Source organism: Rhinolophus hipposideros (assembly GCF_964194185.1).
Source record: "Rhinolophus hipposideros genome assembly, chromosome: X".
Classification (NCBI taxonomy): Eukaryota; Metazoa; Chordata; class Mammalia; order Chiroptera; family Rhinolophidae; genus Rhinolophus; species Rhinolophus hipposideros.
Window position 1 is genome coordinate 75,994,019 of NC_138046.1, and position 23,973 is coordinate 76,017,991.

General features: G+C 40.1%; 1 protein-coding gene across 3 annotated transcripts in view; it reads right to left on the bottom strand.

Moving 5' to 3' along the window:
* The window catches only part of SH3BGRL (SH3 domain binding glutamate rich protein like), a 134,604-nt gene that overhangs the window by 40,726 nt on the left and 69,905 nt on the right, over positions 1-23,973 (bottom strand). For all 3 annotated transcript variants that reach the window (XR_013992962.1, XR_013992963.1, XM_081042903.1), the window contains exon 2: positions 13,112-13,297. Coding sequence is in view for 1 of the 3 variants with exons in the window: in XM_081042903.1 (XP_080899029.1) it covers positions 13,112-13,297 (186 nt within the window). In the remaining 2 variants the exon portion in view is untranslated. The remainder of the gene's footprint in view (positions 1-13,111; positions 13,298-23,973) is intronic.

Here is a 23,973-nt window from a genome sequence, read left to right on the forward strand (position 1 = left end):
TTTTCCAAAGCCTCTCAAACACTTGTTACTGTTTGTATTGTTGATAATAGCCATTCTACCTGGTGTGAGATGATATCTCCTTGCGGTTTTTATTTACATTTCTCTGATGATTAGACATGCTGAGCATTTTTTCATATGTCTATTGGCCATATGTATGTTTTCTTTGGAGAAATGTCTATTCAGGGCCTCAGCCCATTTTTCAATTCTACTGTTGTTTTTGTTGTTGTTGAGCTGTATGCGTTCCTTATATATTTTGGATATTAGCCCTGTATCAGAGGTATTGTTTGCAAAAATCTTCTCCTATTGGGTTGGCTGCCTCTTTATTTTCTCGATGGTTTCTTTGCTGTGCAGAAACTTGTTAGTTTGATATAGTCCCATTCACTTATTTTAGCTTTTACTTCCCTTGCCTTTCCAGTCAAACTCATAAAATACTCTTGGAACGCAAGATAAGTTTAATGCCTATGTTTTATTCTATGCAGTTTATTGTTTCAGGTCTTATGTTTGGATCTTTGATCCATTTTGAATTAATTTTGATATAGGATGATAGATAGCAGTCTAGGTTCACTCTTTTGCACGTGGCTTTCCAATTCGCCCAGCACCATTTATTGAAGAGGCTGTCTTTTCTCCACTTTATGTTTTAGGTTCCTTTGTAGAAAATTATCTGTCCATAGATATATGATTTTATTTCATGGTTCTCAATTCTATTTCATTGTTCTGTATGTCTGTTTTTCTGCCAAAACCTCACTGTTTTAATTATTCTTCCTCTGTAGTACAATCTGAAGTCAGAGAGTATAATACCTCCTCTCTTTTTTATTTATTTCTTTTTATTTATTTTTTTATTAAATTTATTGGGGTGACAATTGTTAGTAAATTTACATAGATTTCAGGTGTACAATTCTGTATTACATCATCTATAAATCCCATTGTGTGTTCACCACCCAGAGTCAGTTCTCCTTCCATCACCATATAGTTGATCCCCCTTACCCTCGTCACCCACCACCAACCCCCTTACCATCTGGTAACCACTAAATTATTGTCTGTGTCTATGAGTTTTTCCTTCTCATTTGTTTGTCTTGTTCTTTTGTTGTTTTTGGTTTATATACCACATATCAGTGAAATCACAGGGTTCTCTGCTTTTACCATCTGACTTATTTCGCTTAGCATTATACTCACAACATCCATCCATGTTGTCACAAATGCTCCTATATCATCTTTCCTTAATGCCGAATAGTATTCCATTGTGTATATATACCACAACTTCTCTATCCATTCATCTATTGAAGGACATTTTGGTTGTTTCCATGTCTTGGTCACGGTAAACAAAGCTGCAATGAACATTAGAGTACACATATCTCCATAGAGAAATGTTTTCAGATTTTTTGCGTAGATATCCAGGAGAGCTATTGCTGGGTAATCGTAAATTACGATTCCTCGTAATTTCTTGAGGAACCTCCACACTGCCTTCCATAATGGCTGCTCCAGTCTGCATTCCCACCAACAGTGTATGAGAGTTCCTTTTACTCCACAGCCTCTCCAACACTTGTCACTATTTGTCTTCTTGATGAAAGCCATTCTGACTGGGGTGAGGTGATATCTCACTGTGGTTTTCATTTGCATTTCTATGATGATTAGCGATGTTGAGCATTTTTTCATATGTCTATTTGCCATTTGTATATCCTCTTTGGAGAAATGTCTCTTCAGGTCCTCTGTCCATTTTTCAATTGGGTTGTTTCTTTTTTTGTTGGTGAGTTTCCTTGTATATTTTTGGATATTAGCCCCTTATCAGAGGCACTGTTTGCAAAAATCTTCTCCCATTCACTTGGTTGCCTCATTAGTTTGTCAATAGTTTCTTTTGCTGTGCAGAAACTTTTCAGTTTCATATAATCCCATTCGTTTATTTTAGTTTTGACTTCCATTTCCTTTGAAGTCAAATTCATAAAATGCTCTCTGAACCCAAGGTCCATAAGTTTAGTACCTATATTTTCTTCAATGCAGTTTATTGTGTCGGGTGTTATGCTTAAGTCTTTGATCCATTTTGAATTAATTTTGGTGCATGGTGACAGATAGCAGTCCAGTTTCATTCTTTTGCACGTAGCTATCCAATTCTGCCAGCACCATTTGTTGAAGAGGCTGTCTTTCCTCCATTATATATTTTTTGCTTCTTTGTCAAAAATTATCTGTCCATATTTATCTGGTTTTATTTCTGCGTTCTCAATTCTATTCCATTGGTCTATGTGTCTGTTTTTCCGCCAATACCAAGCTGTTTTGATTATTGTAGCCATGTAGTACAAGCAAAAATCAGGGAGTGTGATACCTCCAGGATTGTTCTTTTTTTTAATATTGCTGTGGCTATTTAGGGTCTCTTGTGGTTCCAAAAAAATCTGATGATTTTTTGTTCTATTTCTTTAAAAAATGCCATTGGATTTTGATGCGGATTGCATTAAATCTGTATATGGCTTTGGGTAATATAGCCATTTTAACTATGTTGATTCTTCCAATACATGAGCATGGAATGTCTTTCCATTCCTTTGTGTCTCCTTCAATTTCTTTCAAAAATGTCTTATACTTTTCAGCATATAAATCCTTCACATCCTTGGTTAAGTTTATGCCTAGTTATTTTATTCTTTTTGCTGCAATTGCAAAAGGAATTGTTTTTTCTATTTCTTTTTCTGAGATTTCATTGTTGGTATATACGAAAGCAATGGACTTTTGTACGTTGATTTTGTAGCCAACAACTTTACTGTATTCATTGATTGTTTCTAATAGTTTTTGGTGGAGTCTTTAGGGTTTTCTATATATAGCATGATGTCATCTGCAAAGAGTGATAATTTAACTTCTTCATTCCCAATTTGGATGCTTTTTATTTCTGTGTCTTGCCTGATTGCTCTGGCGAGGACTTCCAACACTACGTTGAAAAGCAGAGGTGATACGGGACAACCTTGTCGTGTTCCTGAAGGTAGAGGAAAGGGCTTCAGCTTTTCACCATTAATTATGAGATTAACTGAGGGCTTGTCGTATATGGCCTTTATTATGTTCATTTATTTTCCTTCTATACCAATTTTATTAAGTGTTTTAATCATAAATGGATGTTGTATCTTATCAAATGCCTTTTCTGCATCAATTGATAAAATCATATGATTTTTGTCCTTTATTTTATTTATGTGATGTATCACATTGATGGATTTGTGAATGTTGAACCATCCTTGTGCCCCGGGATGTACCCCACTTGGTCGTGATGAATAATCTTTTTAATGCATTGTTGTATTCGATTTGCTAGAATTTTGTTTAGGATTTTAGCATCTGTATTCATCAGAGATATAGGTCTGTAGTTTTCTTTTTTTGTGTTGTCCTTACCAGGTTTTGGTATCAGGGTAATGTTGGCATCATAAAATGAGTTAGGGTGTACTGACGCTTCTTCAATTTTTTGGAAGAGTTTCAGCAGGATTGGTATTAGATCCTCTTTGAAGGTTTGGTAGAATTCAATAGTGAAGCCATCTGGTCCAGGACTTTTGATTTTGGGAAGGTTTTTGATGACTGATGCAATTTCGTTACTGCTGATCAGCCTGTTTAGATTTTCCAGTTCTTCATGATTCAACCTTGGAAGGCTATATGTTTGTAAGAACTTGTCCATTTCTTCTAAGTTATTGAATTTGGTGGCATATAGTCCTTCATAGTATTCTTGGATACTCCTTTGTATTTCTGTGGTGTCCGTGATAACTTCCACTTTTTCATTTCTGATTTTGTTAATTAGTGTCTTCTCTCTTTTTATCTTAGTGAGTCTAGCCTTAGTGAGTCTTGTCAATTTTGTTAATCTTTTGAAAGAACCAGCTCTTTGTCACATTAATTTTTTCTATTGTCTTTTTGTTCATTATTTCATTTAGTTCTGCTCTGATTTTTGTTATCTCCTTTCTTCTGCTGATCTTGGGTTTCGCTTGTTCTTCTTTTTCTAGTTCTTTACGGTGTAACATGAGGTTATTTATTTGGGATTTTTCTTGTTTCTTGAAATAGGTCTGTAGTGATATAAATTTCCCTCTTAAAACTGCTTTCGTGGTATTCGAAAAATTTTGGAAGGATGTATTTTCATTGTCATTGGTTTCTATGTATCTTTTAATCTCTCCTCTAATTTCTTCTTTGACCCAGTTGTTCTTTAAAAGTATGTTGTTTAATCTCCATGTATTTGTATTATTTCCTGCTTTCTCTTTGCACTTGATATCCAATTTCAAAGCCTTGTGATCAGAGAATATGCTTGGTATGATTTCAATCTTCTTAAATTTGCTGAGGCTGATTTTATATCCCAATATATGGTCTATCCTTGAGAATGTTCCATATACACTCAAAAAGAATGTATAGTCTGATGTTTTAGGATGAAGTGCTCTATATATGTCAATTATGTCCATTTCATCTAATGTGTCATTTAGGGCTGCAATTTCGTTATTTATCTTCTGTTTGGATGATCTATCCATAGCTGTCAATGATGTATTTAAGTTCCCTAGTATAATTGTGTTTTGGTCAATTTTTCCCTTTAGTTCTGTTAGTACTTGCTTTGTATATTTTGGTTCTCCCTGATCAGGCTCATAAGTATTGATGACTGTTATGTCTTCTTCTTGTATAGTCCCCTTTACCATTATGAAATGTCCATCTTTGTCTCTTGTTATCTTTTTCACCCTGAAGTCTGTTTCATCCTATATCATTATGGCTACACCTGATTTTCTCTGGGTACCATTTGCTTGGAGTGTCAATTTCTACCCTTTCACTTTGAGTCTATGCTTGTCCTTGTAGCTGAGATGTGTCTCCTGTAGACACCATATGGTTGGGTTTAGTTTTTCGATCCAATCTGCTACTCTGTGCCTTTTTATTGGTGAGTTCAGTCCATTTATATTAAGGGTGATTATTGATACGTGAGGATTTCCTGTTATTCTATCTTTAGTTTTCTGTTAAGGCTGTGTTTCCATTGTTTCTTTGCCTTTTTGTTGTTGTCTATTATTTCTGTGTGGTTTTATTCTATGATGTTTCCCTCTGTTTCTTCTTTTATTACAGTATATATTTCAGTTCTGGATTTCTTTTTGAGTGGTTACCCTTAAGTTTATGTAAAATAAAGTTTGATATTTAGAGTATTCCAGTATCTTCAGCACGCTTACTTTCTCTATTCCCATATTCCAGTTCAGGCCTGTATTCTCCCCCTTTTTATTTTTGGTTGCCACAAGTTGTCCCTGTTGATGGTGGTCTAATTGCCTACTTTAGTATTTCTGGTAGTGCAGGTCATTTATTAGAAAATTCCCTCAGCTTCTGGATGCCGGGAAAGGTCTTTATTCCTCCTTCATATATAAAGGAGATCTTTGCTGGATATCTTATTCTTGGCTCATAATTTCTCTGTTTCAATAGTTTGAATATTTGGTTCTACTCCCTCCTGGCTTGTAGAGTTTCTGCTGAAAAATCTGATGATAATCTAATGGGCCTTCCTTTGTAAGTTACCGTCTTCTTTACCCTGCCTGCCTTGAGGATTCTTTCTTTGTCATTGATTTTAGACAGCTTCAATACAATGTGCCTTGGTGAAGGCCTGTTGGGATTGAGGTAATTAGGTGTTCTATTTGCTTCTTGGATTCGAGGATCCAGTTCTTTCCACAAGTTTGGGAAGTTCTCATCGTCGATTTGTTTGAATATTTTCTCTGTTCCCTTCTCTCTGTCTTCTCCTTCTTGTATGCCCATTATTCTTGTATTGCTCTTTCTGATGGAGTCAGAAAGTTCTGTAGAGTTCTTTCATTTCTTTTAAGTCTCAAGTCTCTTTCTTCTTCCCTCTGTGTAAATTCCAGGTTCGTATCTTCGATTTCACTGATGCTTTCCTCCATCTGGTCAACTCTACTACCTAAGCTGGATATTTTGTTGTTAATTTCTTCTGTTGAGTTCTTAATCTCCAGAAATTCTATTTGGTTCTTTTTCAAAATTTCAATTTATTTTGTAAAATGCTCATGTTGTTCTTTGATTGTGTGTCTGAGTTCATTAAACTGTGTTTCTGTGTTTTCTTGCATCTCGTTCAGTTTTTTCAGAATTGCAATCTTGAATTCTCTGTCATTTAAATCACATATTTCCATATCTCTAAGTTCCTTTTCTAGAGACTTTTCACTTTCTTTCTGAGCTATCTTGTTGCCTTGGTTATGTATGGCAATCACTGATTTACTATTTCTCTTCCTAGACATGTACAGGAGTGGCTTCTGCAACAGGTTGATAGGTATGCAAAGAGCTTTTGAAGTTCCAAAGCTCTTTCTGCACCAGATTCAGAGCCCGCATGTTTCAGCAGTTCTGTTTACTTTTGCAGGGATCCGCCCAGATAGGCAGGGCCAGGAGCGCGGTGAGTTCTGAGAGGTGGCCCAGAGCAATGATGGCGAGCACCACCCCAGCCAGTCCTGCTTCCACAGCTCCCTCCCCTTTGCCGGAACTAGTTGAGCTGTGAATCTGTGTCTGCGGTCCAGAGTTCTCAGAGTAGCAAATATTCTGTCCTTTGATCTGACACTGCTATGTTATCGCTTCTAGCACCGGGCAGGTGGGGCGGGGCGAGCTCTGGGAGGATTGGGAGGGGCGGCTAGTGTCCGTGCCTAAGGCTTCCATTCTCCGTTCGGCAGTGAGGGCTTAAACCACCGATTTCAGCCCTCTTCCCTCAGTCTTTGCTCCGAGGTCTCTGCCGTGAGTGTTGGGTTCAGCCGTGTTATATGCTGCCCCCTCAGCCCTGGGGGCCGTAAGGGGAGCCCTAGCAGTCTGAGTCCTTCCGTCTCCCACAGCTGCGGTAGTTCCGGGAGCAGGGAGCTCGGAGCACTGAGCTAGGTCTGCCTCCTGTGCCCACGCGGCTCCGTCTCCACACTTCTCCTCGTCTTCCTCCCCCGCTCACGCGATTCACCCACCTGGACGTGAATTCAGTTTGGGCCTCTTCGTCTTGCCTGTCTGCTGTGCAGGGAGGCCTTTGTGGAGTTATTGTTGTCTGATTCGTTGTGTGTTCCAGGGGAGCGCTACAGACGCTCACCTCATGCCGCCATTTTTTCCCCCATCTGATACCTCCTCTTTTTCCTTAGGATTGCTCTGGCTATTTGGGCTATTTTGTGGGTACATCAAAATCTCATGATTTTTTTTTTCTATTTATTTTAAAAATGCATTGGGGATTTTAATGGGATTGCATTAATTATGCATATTGCCCTGGGTAATATGGCCATTTTAACTATGTTGATTCTTTCAATTCATGAACATGGAATGTCTTTCCTTTTTTTGTGCACTCTTCAATTTCTATTAATAATGTGTGGGGACAAAGCCCCAAAAAGCATTTTCCAGGCTCTTGGCCTCACATAGAAAGGTGCTGGCTTGGGTAATAAATGGCCATCAACTGTGACCAGATGGCCAGCAGCTGTGGCTCGTTGGCTGCCAGCTGTAAGCCGTAAACCATTGGCCTCTAATATAACGGCTGTGGGTACGCTAGCAAAAAAATTGGGGGCTAGCAAGAGCGGATTGCAGAGAGACGGATGCCGCTGGTGAGAATATAGGGATATGACTCCCCTACTTATGGCTCCATGGGTGTTCCTTTTTGGCCTCACCATGTCCTGCGTTCTTATGTGGGGAGCGGGAGCAGACACCACACGACAAATGGCGCAGCAAGCAGCATCTCCCACATGACACATGGCGTAGTCGGCAGGATACGGTGCTGGCCAAAGCTCTCCAAAAGGCAGTGGAGCAGTTTGTGCGTATGAAAGCTCAGTCTGAGGAAGACCAGGAGGAACAGCTGCCGGAGAGCTCGATCCCCGTGGAGGGGTGGGAAGATTTGGATGGTTCCCCAACCAGCAGAGGCCGGAGAAAGCGAAGGTTGTTGCCGCCCTGTGGGCTGGGAACTGCTTCCTGAGGCAGCTTGGATGCGGGACTTGTCCCAGGAGGAAACACTTGCTGAGTCCTTGGGAGATGAGGGTGAGGTCAAGGTCGTCCCTCACCCCCAGGACAGCCCTGGCGAATGAGTATGGACTATGAGGAATTGCCTTCTATCCCTGATTTAATGGACGCTTGACTGTTTGGTAACATACCACCATGTAGTGGGACTGGCGGATGTTTGCTTTTGTGTCTTGACTGGCCGCCATTGATAATATGTAAGCACCTTGATGTGAGCTGCTGTTGTTCCAGCACAGTACCCCGAGAGGCCCAGAGAGAGAGTGGCAGTGCCCTGAGAGGCCCTGGCTGTGCCCGGGGAAACAGGTGTCATACCCTAAGAAGCCCAGGAAGTCTGGCTATAACCAGAACTACTGGGGTGGTGCCCTGAGAAACCCTGGCTGTGCCCGGGGAGACAGGTGGTACCCTAAGAAGCTCAGGAAGTCTGGCTGTGTCCAGAAGTACTGGTGGTGGCCTGAGAAACCCTGGCTGTGCTCAGAGAGCCTGGTTGTGTCCGGGATATCGCATTCACCTCCAGGCTCCTCGCACACGGCCCCTCGCGGAAGACGCTTGTCTTGTAGATTGTGAGGCGAGACCCCGTAGGGGTGGAGTGTGGTGACAAAGCCCCAAAAAGCAGTTTCCAGGCTCTCGGCCTCACATAGAAAGGTGCTGCTGGCTCGGGTAGTAAATGGCCATCAACTGTGATCAGATGGACAGCAGCTGTGGCTAGTTGGCCGTCAGCTGTAACCCGTAAGCCATTGGCCACTAATATAACGGCTGTGGCTACGCTAGCAGAAAAGATTGGGGGCTAGAAAGAGCGGATTACAGAGAGGCGGATGCCGCCGGTGAGAATATAGTGATATGACTCCCCTACTTATGGCTCCGTGGGTGTTCCTTTTTGGCCTCACCATGTCCTGCGTTCTTATGTGGGGAGCGGGAGAAGAGACCCCACCTTACATCCCGCAGGCCTCCCCGCATGACAAATGTGTTATAGTTTTCAGCATGTAGGTCTTTGACATCCTTGATTAACTTTATTCCTAGGTATTATATTCTTTTACTTGCAATTGCAAAATGAATTGTTTTCTTTATTTCTTTTTCTGAGATTTCATTGTTAGTTTATAGGAATGCAATGGACTTTCGTGCATTGCTTTTGTAGCTGGCAACATTACTGTATTAGTTGATTGTTTCTAATAGATTTTTTGTGGAGTCTTTCTAAGGTTTTCTATACATAGCATAATGTAATCTGCAAAAACTGACAATTTAACTTCTTCTTCCCAATTTGGAAGCCATTCATTCTTCATTCTTTCTCTTGCCTGATTGCTCTGGCTAGACTTCCAATACTATATTAAAAAGCAGAAGTGATAGGGGACAGCCCTGTCATGTTCCTGAACGTAGAGCAAAGAGCTTCAGTTTTTTTACCGTTAATTATGATATTAGCTGAGGGTTTCTCAGATATGGTCTTCATTATGTTATGGTATTTTCCTTCCATACCTATTTTATTAAGCGTTTTAATAACCTTGAGGATTCTTTCTTTGTTGTTGATTTTAGGCAGCTTCAATACAATGTGCCTTGGAGAAGGCCTATTGGGATTGAGGTAATTAGGTGTTCTGCTTGCTACTTGGATTCAAGGATCCAGTTTTTTCCACATATATGGGAAGTTCTCATTGACTACTTGTTTGGATATACTCTCTGTTCCCTTTTCCAGTCTTCTCCTTCTGGTACGCCCATTATTCTTTTATATTGTTCTTTCTGATGGCATCAGAAAGTTCTTGTAGAGTTCTTTCATTTCTTTTAAGTCTCAAGTCTCTTCTTCTATCTATGTCATTTCCAGATTTATATCTTTGATGTCACTGATACTTTCCTCCATCTGGTCAGCTCTATTATGTAAGCTGCCTATTTCATTCTTCAATTCTTTTATTGGGCTCTTAAAATCCAGAAATTCTATATGCTTCTTTTTCAAAATTTTCTATCTCTTTGGTAAAATGTTTATTTTGCTCTTTGTGTCTCTGAGTTCATTAAGCTGCCTGTCTGTATTTTCTTGCATTTCATTGAGTTTTTTTTTAAGAAGTGCAATCTTCAATTGTCTGTCATTTAAGTCACGTATTTCCATGTCTTTAAGTTCATTTTCTGGAGACTTTTCATTTTCTTTACGAGCTGTCTTGTTGCCTTGGCTATTCATGGCAATTAATGATTAATTATTTCTCTTCCTAGACATCTACAAGAGTGGCACCTGCATCAGGTTGATAGGAAGAGGTCTTTCTCTTGTTTTCTGGTACTTGTTGATAGAATGTTTTATTTTCTCTCCTACTGCAGCCTTTTTTTCTCTCTGACACAGTAGTGCTGTTTTCTCTGCACTATTCCAGCTTCTCACACAATGGGGGCATTCCCTGGGAGACGGGCTTCTCCTCTGTTAATAGTTCGCCTGGGTCACAGGGCGCAATGTCCATGTGGGTATGAGCAGAACTTTTGAAGTTTAAAGCTCTTCCTGCACCCGATGCAGAGTCTGTATGTTTTAGCAGTTCTGTTTACTCCTGCAGGGATCTGCCCAGATAGATAGAGCTGAGGGGGGCTGAGTTGTGAGAGGTGGCCCAGAGCAATGGCTGTGACCACCACCACACCTGGTCCTGCTTCCACAGCTCCGGCCCTTTTGCCAGAACTAGTTTGGCTGCAAATCTGTGTCTGCGGTCCACAGTTCTCAGAACAGCAAATATTCTGTTCTTTTGATCTGACACTGCTACTGTTCCGCTTCTAGCACCGGAGAGGTGGGGCAGGGCGAGCTCTGGGAAGGTAGACAGGGGGACGCTAGTCTTAGTGCCTAGGCTTCCGTTCTCTGCTCGGCAGTGAGGGCTTAAACCATCGTTTTCAGCCTTCTTCCCTCAGTCTTTTCTCCGAGGTCTCTTCCGTGAGCGTTGATTTCAGCCGTGTTATATGCTGATCCCTCAGAAGGGAGTGTGGACCATAGCGGAGCAGTAGCTGTCCAAATTCTTCCCTCTCCCATGGCTGCAGTAGCTCCAGAATGCAGGGAGCTTGGATCTCCAAGCTTCGGTCTGCGTCCTGCTGCCCTGTGGCCCTTGTCTCTGCATTTGTTGCTTCCCTCCTCTGCTGCTTGCCCAATTTGCCCATCTGTAGATGATTTTAGTTCCACCTCTCTTATTCTTGCCTGTCTGCTGCACAGGGAGTCCTCTGTAGAATTAACGTTGTTCAATTTATTGTAAATTCCAGGGGAGATTTCAAGAGGCTCACCTCAGGCCACCATTTTGTATGACATCATCTATTTTTTTCTTTTAAAAAACCCTTAATTCTTGTGGTTATTAAACTCCCAAGTCAATGCCTAGCGCACAGGAAGCACTCACTAGAATCTGGATTCCTTTTCCACTATGAAATATTTACTTGTTTGTTTGAGTCTCACCTCCTGTTCCCTCTTTTCCATATTCCCATTTCTCAGTGATACTTCCCTAATTTCTGTAATATATCCCATTCACTTGTAGTGTGGCTTCTGAGGGAGAAACAAACCAGGCAAATGTGTCTTCTTACATGTTACCTTTATAACCCTAAATGTGTTTGTTTTCAAAAGTCAAAAAAATTGAAATGTCTGCTTTACAAAGGAGAGGCTGAGACAATATACGCTGGTTTAGATTGGACTATATGAACTCTGAGGTCTCCTCCAACCCCTGAGATTTACTAATTTGCATAAAGTTCAAACATAGAGTGTGGGGACAGAGCCCCAGAGAGCAGTTTCCAGGCTCTCGGCCTCATGTGGAAGGGTGCTTGCTCGGGTAGTAGATGGACGTCAGCTGTGGCTAGTTGGCTGTCAGCTGTAACTATTGAGCCATTGGTCACTAATATAACTGCCATGGCTACTTTGGGGAGTCGAGGAGAGTCAAGGGAAGTCAGAGAGTCAGTTGATTGGCAGAAAAGCGAACAGCAGGCTCCACGTCGTGTGAATGCAACCTCCAGTGAGACTTGTGGTATGACTCCCCTACCTACGGCTCCATGGGTGTTCCTTTTTGGCCTCACCATATCCTGTGTCCTTATGTGGGGAGTGGGAGCAGAGACCCCGCAGGCTGCCCCATGTAACATAGAGGCACTGAGGTTTTACGATCTAAATAAATAGCATAATTGCCTTTTCCTTATCTGCAGAGTATATCTTTACACATGGGCCCTGTTTGCAGTCACAGATGACATCTTCAGGCCCCACCTCAAAACTGACAAATTCAATTCACAGAAAAAATATTTTGTGCCAATAAACTTCTCAAATTTGTCATACCCCTCCTTAGATGCTTTGAATTGGTATGTAAAAGGATTTCCACCAATAAGTGTCCTTCTCGCTCCCATATAAACCTATGAGCTAAAAGATTTGGATTGCTGGCTCTAAAAACATTTGTTCCTCAGTCTTGCTAATTCTGACAACATAGAAATACAAACAATTCTTTAATGGAAATTCTTACAGCCCTTACATATGGTTTCTGTACCATGACATCACATGGATGAGGCTTCATAACCACTCTCTGATTGCTTCAGGTATGTATGATTCTTCCCACACCCCACTCCCAAGCAGCTCCTTAAGAGAAGAGGCTGTGTTTTATTTATACTTGAACTTGCCATGATGCCTAGAATGGCCATAAACTAGAAATGGTACTTAAATATACAGTGAATGAAGAATGAAGGAAACCACTCCATGGTTTAAACAAAGACTGAGCAAGATGGCAGACTTGAAAGCATCAGTCAAAGGGCATTTTTTTCCCTTGTCCCTTATCTATGTTCAATGAGCTAACTTAAAATTTTAAGAAAATTTGTTAATGGTACCAAAATAAAAATATTACTAGCTTCAAGTGAAAAATAAGATATTTCTCTTTTTAAGTTAATTTTAATCTAAATAAGTAAAGCAGCTGACTCTTTTCATAGGCTTCTTAATGGACATACCAAAAACAATACAATTGTTCTAGTTGGAATTAAGATGAAGAAATGTACTGCTATCTATATGTCCAACGTCTGTATTTATACATTTACAAGTAATTTTTTGGTGGATGACTCATCCATTTGCTTCCTAGTAGAAGGCAAAATACCTCAGCTGCCTAGGACAAATGCAGAATGCAGAGGATGAACTGGAGAAATGACTATATGCAGATCTGGGCAAGGGGCTGAAAGGGATAGGATAGATTTAAGGCAATCCCTTTGGGAAAAAAAAAAGAAACAAAAATTTAAATTGGTTACTCACTCCACGGTACTGGCTTTCATTGAAAATCTGAGGTGGCAGCGGGTACCCTGTGGCTGGCCGACTGTTTTCAGGTACATTTTCTCTCATCCACTTCCGATTCTCTTCATTGGCGGCAATATCTTTTTCTTCAAATCCTATTTTGTTAGCTTCTAAGAAACCAAGTACATCTTGCTGTTTCTTCTTAATCTAGGACCCAAAGGACAAGAAACTCTACTGTTGATCAAACAGCTTTTGTAGTTTTTATTTTTCAAATTCAACAAAGTCCGTGTTTGTGAACTAGCAGGAATGAAGTAAGACATGGATCAAGATTTGTGGTGTCAGAGAAGATATATGGTTTTCCCTCTTTGTTATTTTGTTGTTAACAATGTCTCACAAATGGATGGAAGAGCTTTCTGCCCCAGATCCTTTTACTAAGCTGACTTTTTCTTTTTTTTCACTGAAAATCCCCACATCTAATGATGCAAAAGTGAGGCTAGCTGATGCATATCAATAACTTAAAATGCAGTTATTCAAAAGTGTGAGTAGTAGGAAGCTGTGTTTTCTGATTATTTAGAAGTCTCTCTTAGCTTCAGTCCTTGTGCTGAAAGTCTTTCCAAACCACCCGAGTCTACTACCTGTCTCAACAAGCGTCATGTAATGAACAGAAACAAATCTTTCCTTGAGAATGTTACAAGCCTCAGAGTCACTCTATGTCTCAATGTTCATTGTTTAGAATATAAACTGAATAAGAAGATATAAGAGCTAAGTCTGCCTATATAGTAAGTCTGGAATATACTTGTACCACTGATTAGTCTTAACATATGATATAAAGGTATCGTTCATGTGTGTCTGTGCTACTTCAACTAGATTAACAGGTAAAGATAATACACTTATTTTGTTGCCTACTCATACCTAGAATAGGGCTTTAAAGTAACAAATTAACACTTTTTAGTTAGGTTTCTACTCTAATATCAATTTCTTTCAAAACCTTAATTCACACATCGATGGTAATTTATCCAAATTTAAAACTCTTATTTAACATTTCTAAGGTGTAGAACATAATCAATAAAAGTTTCTTCATGGAGTCACATTAAAAAGGTACATAGAGAGGAATCATCATAAATATAAAATCAAATGAAGTAGTCTTCCCAATGGACTTTCAAATGAAGTCTTCCAAATGGAAATAAAAACGCAAAATAATAAACTTCCATATACAGTCAAGGCCCCCAAAGATTTGCATACTCCCACACTTGCATGCATACACAGAGGTTTTATCTTTGTCTTTAAACTTGTTTGTCATTGTGTGTAAGTAATTTTCTCTCTCATCACACAACCCCAAGAAAAAAATTCTCAATTTCTCCCAATAGGAACTAAAATTCTATAGGCTATTTAGTTCAGAATATATTTAGTTTAGTCCTATTTAGTTTAGCCTTTCTTAGAATCCAGCAAAATTTGCAACAAGATAATTTTTTCTAACAGGAATCCTATTTCCTTATTAGCTTATAAAATCAAAGTTTCAGTCTAAATACAACATATACTCCCTTTTTAATTTTGAGAAAAATCAATGCAGAAGTCAGATAATCAAGAATGAATGTCTAATGGACTATACACTTGATGAAGTGTGTTGAGCAATTTGTCAATCATTTGCATATTTACGAATTTAAGTAAATATAAGGATGTCCCATGAATATGGTATTTTTGGGCACTTGGCATTCCAACAGATATTGTCTGAATGAATGAAGATTAACATTTAGCTAACATGCTAGGAATTATACACAGCCCTGGGTGAATGCCACCTGACATTTTTGTGAGAGATAAAAGGCAGCAGACCTTTAAAATAAATAACATTTTGAGGCCTTTCCCCTTATTGAATGCTTACTATGTTGAGAACGTTGTTCACTGTGCTGATTTAAGATGGTGGCCAGGTCTGGTATTCCTGGACATTACAGTATACCTTCACTAGTATCTCTACCCTCCAGCCATCAGCTCTGGACCACAAGTATTTCTCCCATGCTCCAGAACTACCTGACAATAAGTACACATTCTTCCTAGAGTGTTCTACATATCCATAAGGCTGAACAGAATGGGACATAATAACACTTTATTCATAGGTCTGGTCTGTCAAACATGAACATTTGTTCAGCTTTGAATCTTCAGGGAATGTAAAAAAAATTGTTTCCTAACTTGATCATATCTGTAAGTCCAATATTTCACATATTGAGTTTATTTCCATCAAGGGATATTTTACATCTAAAGAGTTATTGCCTTTCTTATATGCCTACAGGCACATGTTCATGACAACACATCCTGACAAAGGGGTTTCAGGTGATGCTAATTTCCTATTTCCCCAATGGGACTTAAACAAAGGTACAGGGTGGCTGGATGACTCAGTTGGTTAGAGCATAAGCTCTTAACAACACAGCTGCCTATTTGATTCCCACATGGGCCAGTGAGTTGTGCCCTCCACAAATAGATTGAAGACAAGAAGCTGCCACTGAGCTGCCAGATGGCTCAGTTGGTTAGAGTGTGAGCTCTTAACAACAAGGATGCCGGTTCAATGCCCACATGGGATGGTGGGCTGCGCCCCCTGCAACTAAGATTGAAAATGGCAACTGGACTTAGAGCTGAGCTTCGTTCTCCACAACTAGATTGAAGGATAGCAACTTGCCTTGGACACACTGTTCCCCAATATTCCCTAATTGAAAAAAAAAAAAAAGCCAACAAAGTACACAGTAAAAAGATGTGACTGCAAGAACCATACACTGCAAGAACAACTAAGAATGGGTGTCACAAGGATTCACTAAAGAATAAAATTTAAATTGCCTACAGGAAAAGATATTTTACAGTTAAAAGCATGTGATGTCAGAGGGTTAGTAGATTGGGGGAGGGGTTTATCACTTTGTGAAGGGTATAAACGATAAATGTCTATTACATTGTTTTATATACCTGAAACTAATCAAACAAAATAAAAAGGTTATTGATAGCCTTTCATCACACAAAAGCACTTCCAAGTGGACAGTGGCACTTTGCAGCAATTTAAATCAATCCTTTTTTCAAAGAGTAAACCACAACCCCCACCTCCACACAAAGAATACTGTTATTTACGCCTACATGTCAGCGTTTGAGAATCAAGGTACCCTTCCCTCTGAAGACAAAGAGCCGGGCTACAGAGCAACCATTGCCTGGAGGAAGCAGCTGCTCTCCAGCTAGCCTCAGTAAGCTCCTTGCCTGCCATGCCAAGGGTAAAGTTTCTTTTAAAGGAAGGAAACTGACAAGGTTGCTGCTTTAGACAGGGCCAGTGTGAATGTTTAAATTCCAAAGGAAGAACAAAACTGTAATAATCATGCTTCAGATGGGAAAACAAGATTCTTTTTCATGAAAGTGTCAACCTACCATAGAACATTTAATCAAGGTGGGGTTTTTGTCTTGTTTTATAATTAACCCCTGTCACATTGTCTCAGCTGATACTTTACTAAACACTTACAAAGGTTCTAACTATGATGCACTAAAATCTAAAATGATTGCATGAAATTGTATTTAGTAGCCATTTTAACAATTCTTCTTGTGTGCCTCTTACATGTGTAAGAATCTTATTAGGTTCTCTAAAATGTCTCAAGAAAAATAGCAGAAATTCCTATACAAGATTAAAATCTAGTGGGAAGGATTATACATAGATATATTAAAAAGTTCAATTACAACATGGCATTTAAATATGAAGCTAAGACATGGCTATCCAGGTCTTATGGATGGCTATCCATACAAAGTGGTTAGGTGAGAGGGGCCAAGTGAATGACAAAGCCAGTGAGTGCAAAACAGAAGAGAGAATAAGCACTTACTTCTATTTTTGATGCCACTTAGACTAGCCTTAATACTGATAGCTCAAATGCTATATGTTACATTAATCTATACTGCATGCAATCTATAGTTTTAATGAAAGGATGATGTAAAATTTAACATAACTGGCCATCTCTGAAAACTAAGACCACAAATGTTATAGTATATTGGGCCAGAACAATGAAAATATAGTATTACAAGACAAATTTGGAAACTTTCTAAATGGATGCTCACAATTTCTGTGACTAAATTCTTACACATAAGGTATATAAGTGAATAAATAATTGTGCGGATGTGTATTTTGTCATTTTTAATGGGTTATAGTTTGTTACCTAGTTAACTTCTGCAAAGAGAAATTCAGACATATAAATTCCCTCCAATTGGTTCTGTTTATTTCAAATGCTGCCCTAAGAAAAGCCACTCTGATTAGTTAGGAAAATAATAAGCCTGTCTTTGCCTACCCTGTGCCTAAGGATTTAACTGTGGGGTAAAGGTGGAGTGAACAAATCACATTAAAGCTATCTTTTCATTCTTTTGCTAATCTACTTACAAACTATACCTAGAAAGAAAATCAAATCTGAATCCCCAGTTAGTCTGTTTGGCACTAGACCATTGTAGTATTGCCAATTGTAGTCCTTTGGTAACCAGAGAGATCTGTATGCATTTTGAAATGAATACTGTCATGAGTACTTAAGCTACTAGCTTCCTATTGCTTAATCTAACAGTACAATCACAGCAAAAGACACTTGTTTTCAGCTTGTCTGTTTTGCAATATTTTCAAAAATGCTTTGATCACAATCAGCCATATGAAACTTGTAATTCATAGCTCTTCACCAACAAGTCTGCAAAAAATCTGGGTTAAGATGTCTATCAAGAATTTTCTTATTGACCTCCCACCTGCACTCCTAGCTCCCTGGAGTTCTCCTGACAGATGTCCCAAGATGTGGCAGCATAAGAGCACAATCTAAGGTTTGCTGCCAAAAGAAAAACAAAAAACTACTGTTATTTGCTTTTTCAGTTGCATGTCTAACCACATCACGTCTAAAGAGATGCTAAAGCCCAAGTAATTTCAAAAATAGAGCTTAGTGTGAAAAGAGTAGAAATTATATATTTAACGGTTGTTTCTCAAAAATAGCTATGTCTTAAGGTGGTCACAGTAAAGAAAGTACAGTCATGGGCCGGCCCAGTGGCTCAGGCGGTTGGAGCTCCGTGTTCCTAACGCCAAAGGCTGCCGGTTCGATTCCCACATGTGCCAGTGCCAGATGGCTCAGTTGCTTGGAGCCTGGGCTCTCAACCACAAGGTTGCCAGTTCAACTCCTCGACTCCTGCAAGTCTGCGCCCCCTACAACTAAGATCGAACTCGGCACCTTGAGCTGAGCTGCCGCTGAGCTCCTGGATGGCTGTTAGTTGGAGCGCATCCTCTCAACCACAAGGTTGCCGGTTCGACTCCTGCAAAGGATGGTGGGCTGTGTCCCCTGCGACTAACGATGAAAACTGGAGCTGAGCTGCACCCTCCACAACTACGATTGAAAGAACAACAACTTGACTTGGAAAAAGTCCTGGAAGTACACACTGTTCCCCAATAAAGTCCTGTTCCACTTCCCCAAATAAAAAAAAAAGAAAAAGAAAAAGAAAGTACAGTCATACCCATTTCCTGGGTCAAAAAAGATTTTTTTGACTCAATGAAATAGTTCTAAATAACTATCTATCCAGCCTTTTGTTATTTGTCACTGTTTTGTCCATACTCTTTTCTGGAGTCAGAAGGAATTTCATTCTCTCTCCCATTCCTTCAGAGATGGCTTTCTGTGTAGATCCAGAAGGCTGTGAAATGTGGAGCACTGGGAGTACCATCCTACCCTAAAATTTGATCCTTCTGATGCCTGAAACCCTACCATTACTGAGTCACTACTTTGGTCTTCATAGAGAGGGAAGGCAGTACACATGTCTGGTGTGTACAGAGGGACTGCCTGGAGAAACACAAGTAAGGAAGACAGTAAAGTTTCTTTGTCTACCCTAGAATTGCACCCAGAGTTGTTCCTATATAAACTCTAACAGAGGATCACCTGAAAATGCAGCATAAATGGCTGCCCCAGATAATCCCAAGAAGAAATTTCCAAGCCTTACTATATGTTAGTCCTGTGGCAAGCTTTGCAGGATAAAGACCTTCAAGGAGAAAGGGAGACTAACACTTATTGAGTGCTTGCTGAGTATGAAACTCTGGGAGGCTATATACATATATCCCTTCAAACCCGCCCAACAATTCTATAAGGTTAGTATGATTATCCCCTGTAAAGTAAATATAATTTAAGTTAGGTGCCCCTTTGTGCCTCCCACTTGTTGCATCAGAGAAACACTCTGTCCAGGTGTCACCCAGACATTGACTCCTCAGTCAGCAGGAGTAAACTCGGGAAAGCGTCGCCAGCATTCCTGGGTTGAACAATAGGTGACCCACTGGTGGAAAGCATGAATAGGAGCACACAGGTTGTCCTGTGGCCATAGTAACCTCATGTACATTGTGAAACTGCTGAAATTATGTCCCCTGCCTTCTACCCTAGATAATTACCCTGAAACTTGTGATTCATTGTCCCCATGCTTGCTGATTGTAATCATTATGGCCTAGCATTCTGTCCAGACTGGTAATCTATTGGAAAAAACCCTATACAATTAGTTTCCTGGGGGATCCCTAATCACAACTCTCCAACAGGGACACTGGCGGACACATCTGAAGCCAAGACGCTGTCTCGGTTCCCCAGCGCCTTGGAAACACTCTTCGGATGGGGAGAACTCGCTGTTACTCTTTGTCTTACTTTGCTTTATTCTGTCTATCTTCCTTATTGACTCACTTAATAAATAGTGTTTTGCTGCCTCAACTCCATCTCAGTGTACATGATAAATGCATATTCGACACCCAAACTCTGTGACCACTTATATGTAGCCTCTTACTGCTACATCCCCATTTCACAAAAAGGAAATTGAGGCTCACATAGGCTAAGGAATGTGAACAAAGAGACAGAGATTTTAATCGCCTGTACCAAATTACAAATCTAAATCTATCTAACAGCAAAGCCCTTTTCTTTTTTGCTACATGCAGTACATACTACAATTCCCAATTTAGCTGGGGAGATAAGACTGACATATACAAAAGAGTTCCTTCTAAATTATATATTGACTAGAAAGACAACAAAAGTTGAGATATCTTATCTTCCCTTCCAAATAGACCTATTTAGTGAATTTGAATTCCTAGTTACTGTTATGGTCTCTTTCCCATTAACCAGTCTAAACTGACCCCAATGAATTCCTAAACTCACCAATTTGTGGTCTTGCTTGCACATAGGCAACATGCTCACAGAACTGAATGAAATGTCATGAGGCTTCTGGTTTCTCATTAACTACACCAAGAACAATGCATCCCATGCCTCTCCTGTGTCAAGAGTACAGCCACTTAATAGTCCTTGGAGGGCAAAACTCCTGTGGATGGTAATAATTTCTGTACTTTACATTTACAAAGAAACAAATAAGAAAGTGCAAAAGCATCAGACCCCTCCTACTTTACTTATTTTTGTTTTGTTTTTGTTTTTTCAGAGCACCATTTAATAATAAAAACACATTTAATGTCACACATTCTCTTTTAATCTTTATTAAATTTATTGGAGTGACATTGGTTACTAAAATTATATAGGTTTCAAGTATACAATTCTATAATACATCATCTATATATTGTATCGTGTGTTCACCACCCATAGTCAGTTCTCCTTCCATCACCATATATTTAACCCTACTTACCCTCTTCTACTACATTCCTCCCCTTTTAGCAATGTACTCATCACTTAAAAAAAAGTCCAACAACCTTTCCAAAAAGCAAAATGATCAGAATATAATGCACTGTTCACCTGAAAGTAAAAACAAGCTTTAACCGAGTAAGTAACAGAGGGACTAAAGTTTCTTCTGACTCTGGAAAAAGAGTATGGACAGAGAAAAGTTTCAGATAAGAAAGGGCTTATACATGAGATGAGATTATTCAGAACTGAAATTTCACTTAGTCAGGAAAAGCCTTTTTAATCCATAATATGAGCATTTCACTTCTTGCAGATGATCATCATCCTACATAGTCTTATTAAATATATTAGCAGATACATAAATGATAGACAGATTTTGCCAAGGGCTGTAAGTGACAGAAGTGAAACATATATTGCAATCCAAATGCTGTTAAACTGGTTCCCTGTGGCCAATTTCAGCCCAACCACAAGAACTTTTTTTCAAGATTCTGCATGAGCCCTGGGCAGCTGGCCCCGCCCCACAAACTGCTGAAGCCTTGTACTAGTACAGCAGAGGTCAGCACATGGTGGCCAAGGAAGCTTTCAGTGGCAGGCAGTCAGTCCCTGTTTATGCTGCAGCCTTTCTAGGGCAGCTCCCAGGGTTCTGTGGGCCAAAGACAAAGGACGGCTAGTCACAGTGTTCTAGGGGCATTTACAGAGGGGCCACAGGCTCAGTATTGGTGCAAAAACTGGTGCATTTAATTTTGTGAAAATCACCAGCCATAATTCATGAATCCCTAGGATTCCACCCCAAACTAACTCGGGCAGCATTTGAGGCCCTGTTATACTGGGTCAAAGAGCCCAGCCCGTGCACCTAAAGAGGCTCTTTCAGCCGCTGAGCCTTAGGGGCAGCTGGCATGTAGCAACAAGCCTAGGAGGGCCCTGGGTGTTTTGCTAAGGTGCCCAAGGCCCGATACTGCTGACAGGGAACCTTGGTTCACAGCAAGGCCACCCACACATGCCTCCATTCCGACACAGGCAACAACCAATTGCATAAAGCTTTGTAGCTCCTACCACGAAGCCCCAGGCCAGTCACAGGAAAGGCTCAAAATGGCCTACACGGAAGCCCTACCAAGAGGTACAAGAAACAGCATAACCAGGGGCCTGTTTCAGAACATACCAGAACACTACCCCATTGGCCCCACAAGTGGCATACCCAAAGGGTAGTCTCAACATACATAGGAGCATAGTCGGGTGAATGTCCCTCTGAGGGTTCAGCTCCCACACAGCAGCTCATACATGTTTGGGCAGGCCAATCTGCACAGCCAGTCAGCCAAAGAGTAAATCCCACCCAACAACAACAGGACAATATATACAACACACACAAGAAACATTCCTTGAACACACACACAGGAGATCAGAGAGACTGTGCCACTGGACAACACAGGACACCTAGCAACATCTGAAAGACATAGGAGATCTACCTAACACATAGAAGCAAACACAGTGAGGCAACAAGAATGAGGAAACAAAGAAAAATACCCCAAATAAAATAACAACAGAAAACTCAAAAAAAAAAAAAAAAGAACTAAATGAACTGGAGGCAACCAAAACAAATGAGACAGAATTTAAAACACTGGTTATAAGAATACTTAAGGAGCTGAGTGAGAACTTCACTGAAGAAAGAATAAGCATAAAGAAGGATATAGAAACCAGAAAAAAGAGTCAGAAATGAAGAATACAATAACTGAAGTAAACAATACACAACAGCAGATTAGATGAAATAGAGGATTGAATCAGAGATTTGGAAGACAAGGTAGCAGAAAACACCTAATCACAAAAACAAAATGAAGATAGTTTAAGGGACCTCTGGGATAAAAACAAACATTAACAACATATGCATCATAGGAGTAATAGAGGAGAAGAGAGATGATCAAGGGGGGTCTGTCATGGGGCACAAGAATGGTTCAACACATGCAAATCAATCAATGTGAGACACCACATAAAAAATAAAAGCTAAAAATCATATGATTATATTAATAGATGGAGAAAAGGAATTTCACAAGATACAACATCCATTTATGATGAAAACACTTAAGAAAATGGGTATAGAAGGAAAATACCTTAACATAATAAAGGCTGTATATGGCAAACCCTCAGGTAGTATCATAATTAATGGAGAAAAACTGAAGCATGGGGAGGCCAGCCCAGTGGCTCAGGTGGTTGGAGCGCCATGTTCTTAACATGGAGGTCACCAGTTCAATTCCCACATAGGCCAGAGAGCTGCGCCCTCTACAGCTAAGATTGTGAGCAACAGCTCTCCCTAGAGCTGGGCTGCCGTGAGCAGCCAGACGTTGGCGTGTGCTGCCGTGGGCTGGTGTGTGCTGCCATGAGTGGACGGTGGCCAGCGTGAGGGTCCGGCAGCCAGCATGAGTGGCCTGCAGCCATTGTGAGTGGCCGGCAGCTGGCGAGACCTGCCCTGTGCTGTTGTGAGCGGCCAACCCATGACTGGCGACCGACTGCCTCAGCCGGGGGAAGCACAAGGCTCATAATACCAGCATTGGCCAGGAAACTGTGTCCTATACAACTAAACTGAGAAACAATGACCTGAACCAGAGCTGGGGGGGAGGCAGAAGGAAGGAGGGAAAAACTGAAGCCTGCTGTTCTATGTTCAGGAAAAAGACAGGGCTGCCCCCTATCACCACTGTTATTCAACATAGTATTAGAAGTCCTGAACAGAGTAATCAGGCAACAGAAAGAAATAAAAGACATCCAAATTGAGAATCAAGAAGTTAAATTGTCACTTTTTGCAGATGACATGATCCTTTATACAGAAAACCTTAAACACTCCACCAAAAAGCTATTAGAAATGATAAACAAATACAGTACATTTGCTGGCTACAAAATCAGTGTACAACAACAATCCATTGCCTTCCTGTATACAAACAATGAAATCTCACAAAAAAATAAATAAAAATTCCTTTCACAATCACAACAAAAAGAATAAATGACCTAGGAATAAACTTAACAAAAGATGTGAAAGACATATACACTGAAAAGTATAGGACATCTTTATGATGTCCTAAACTGAAAGAAAGAAGAAACCGAAGACAGAAAGAAATGGAAAGACATTCCATATTCATGGATTGGAAGAATCAACATAGTGAAAATGATCATATTATCCAAAGAAATATAAAGATTTAATGCAATTCCCATAAAAATCCCAATATTTTTTAAATAAATAGAACAAAAAAATCATGAGATTTGCATGGAATACCAAAAGACCCTGAAAGA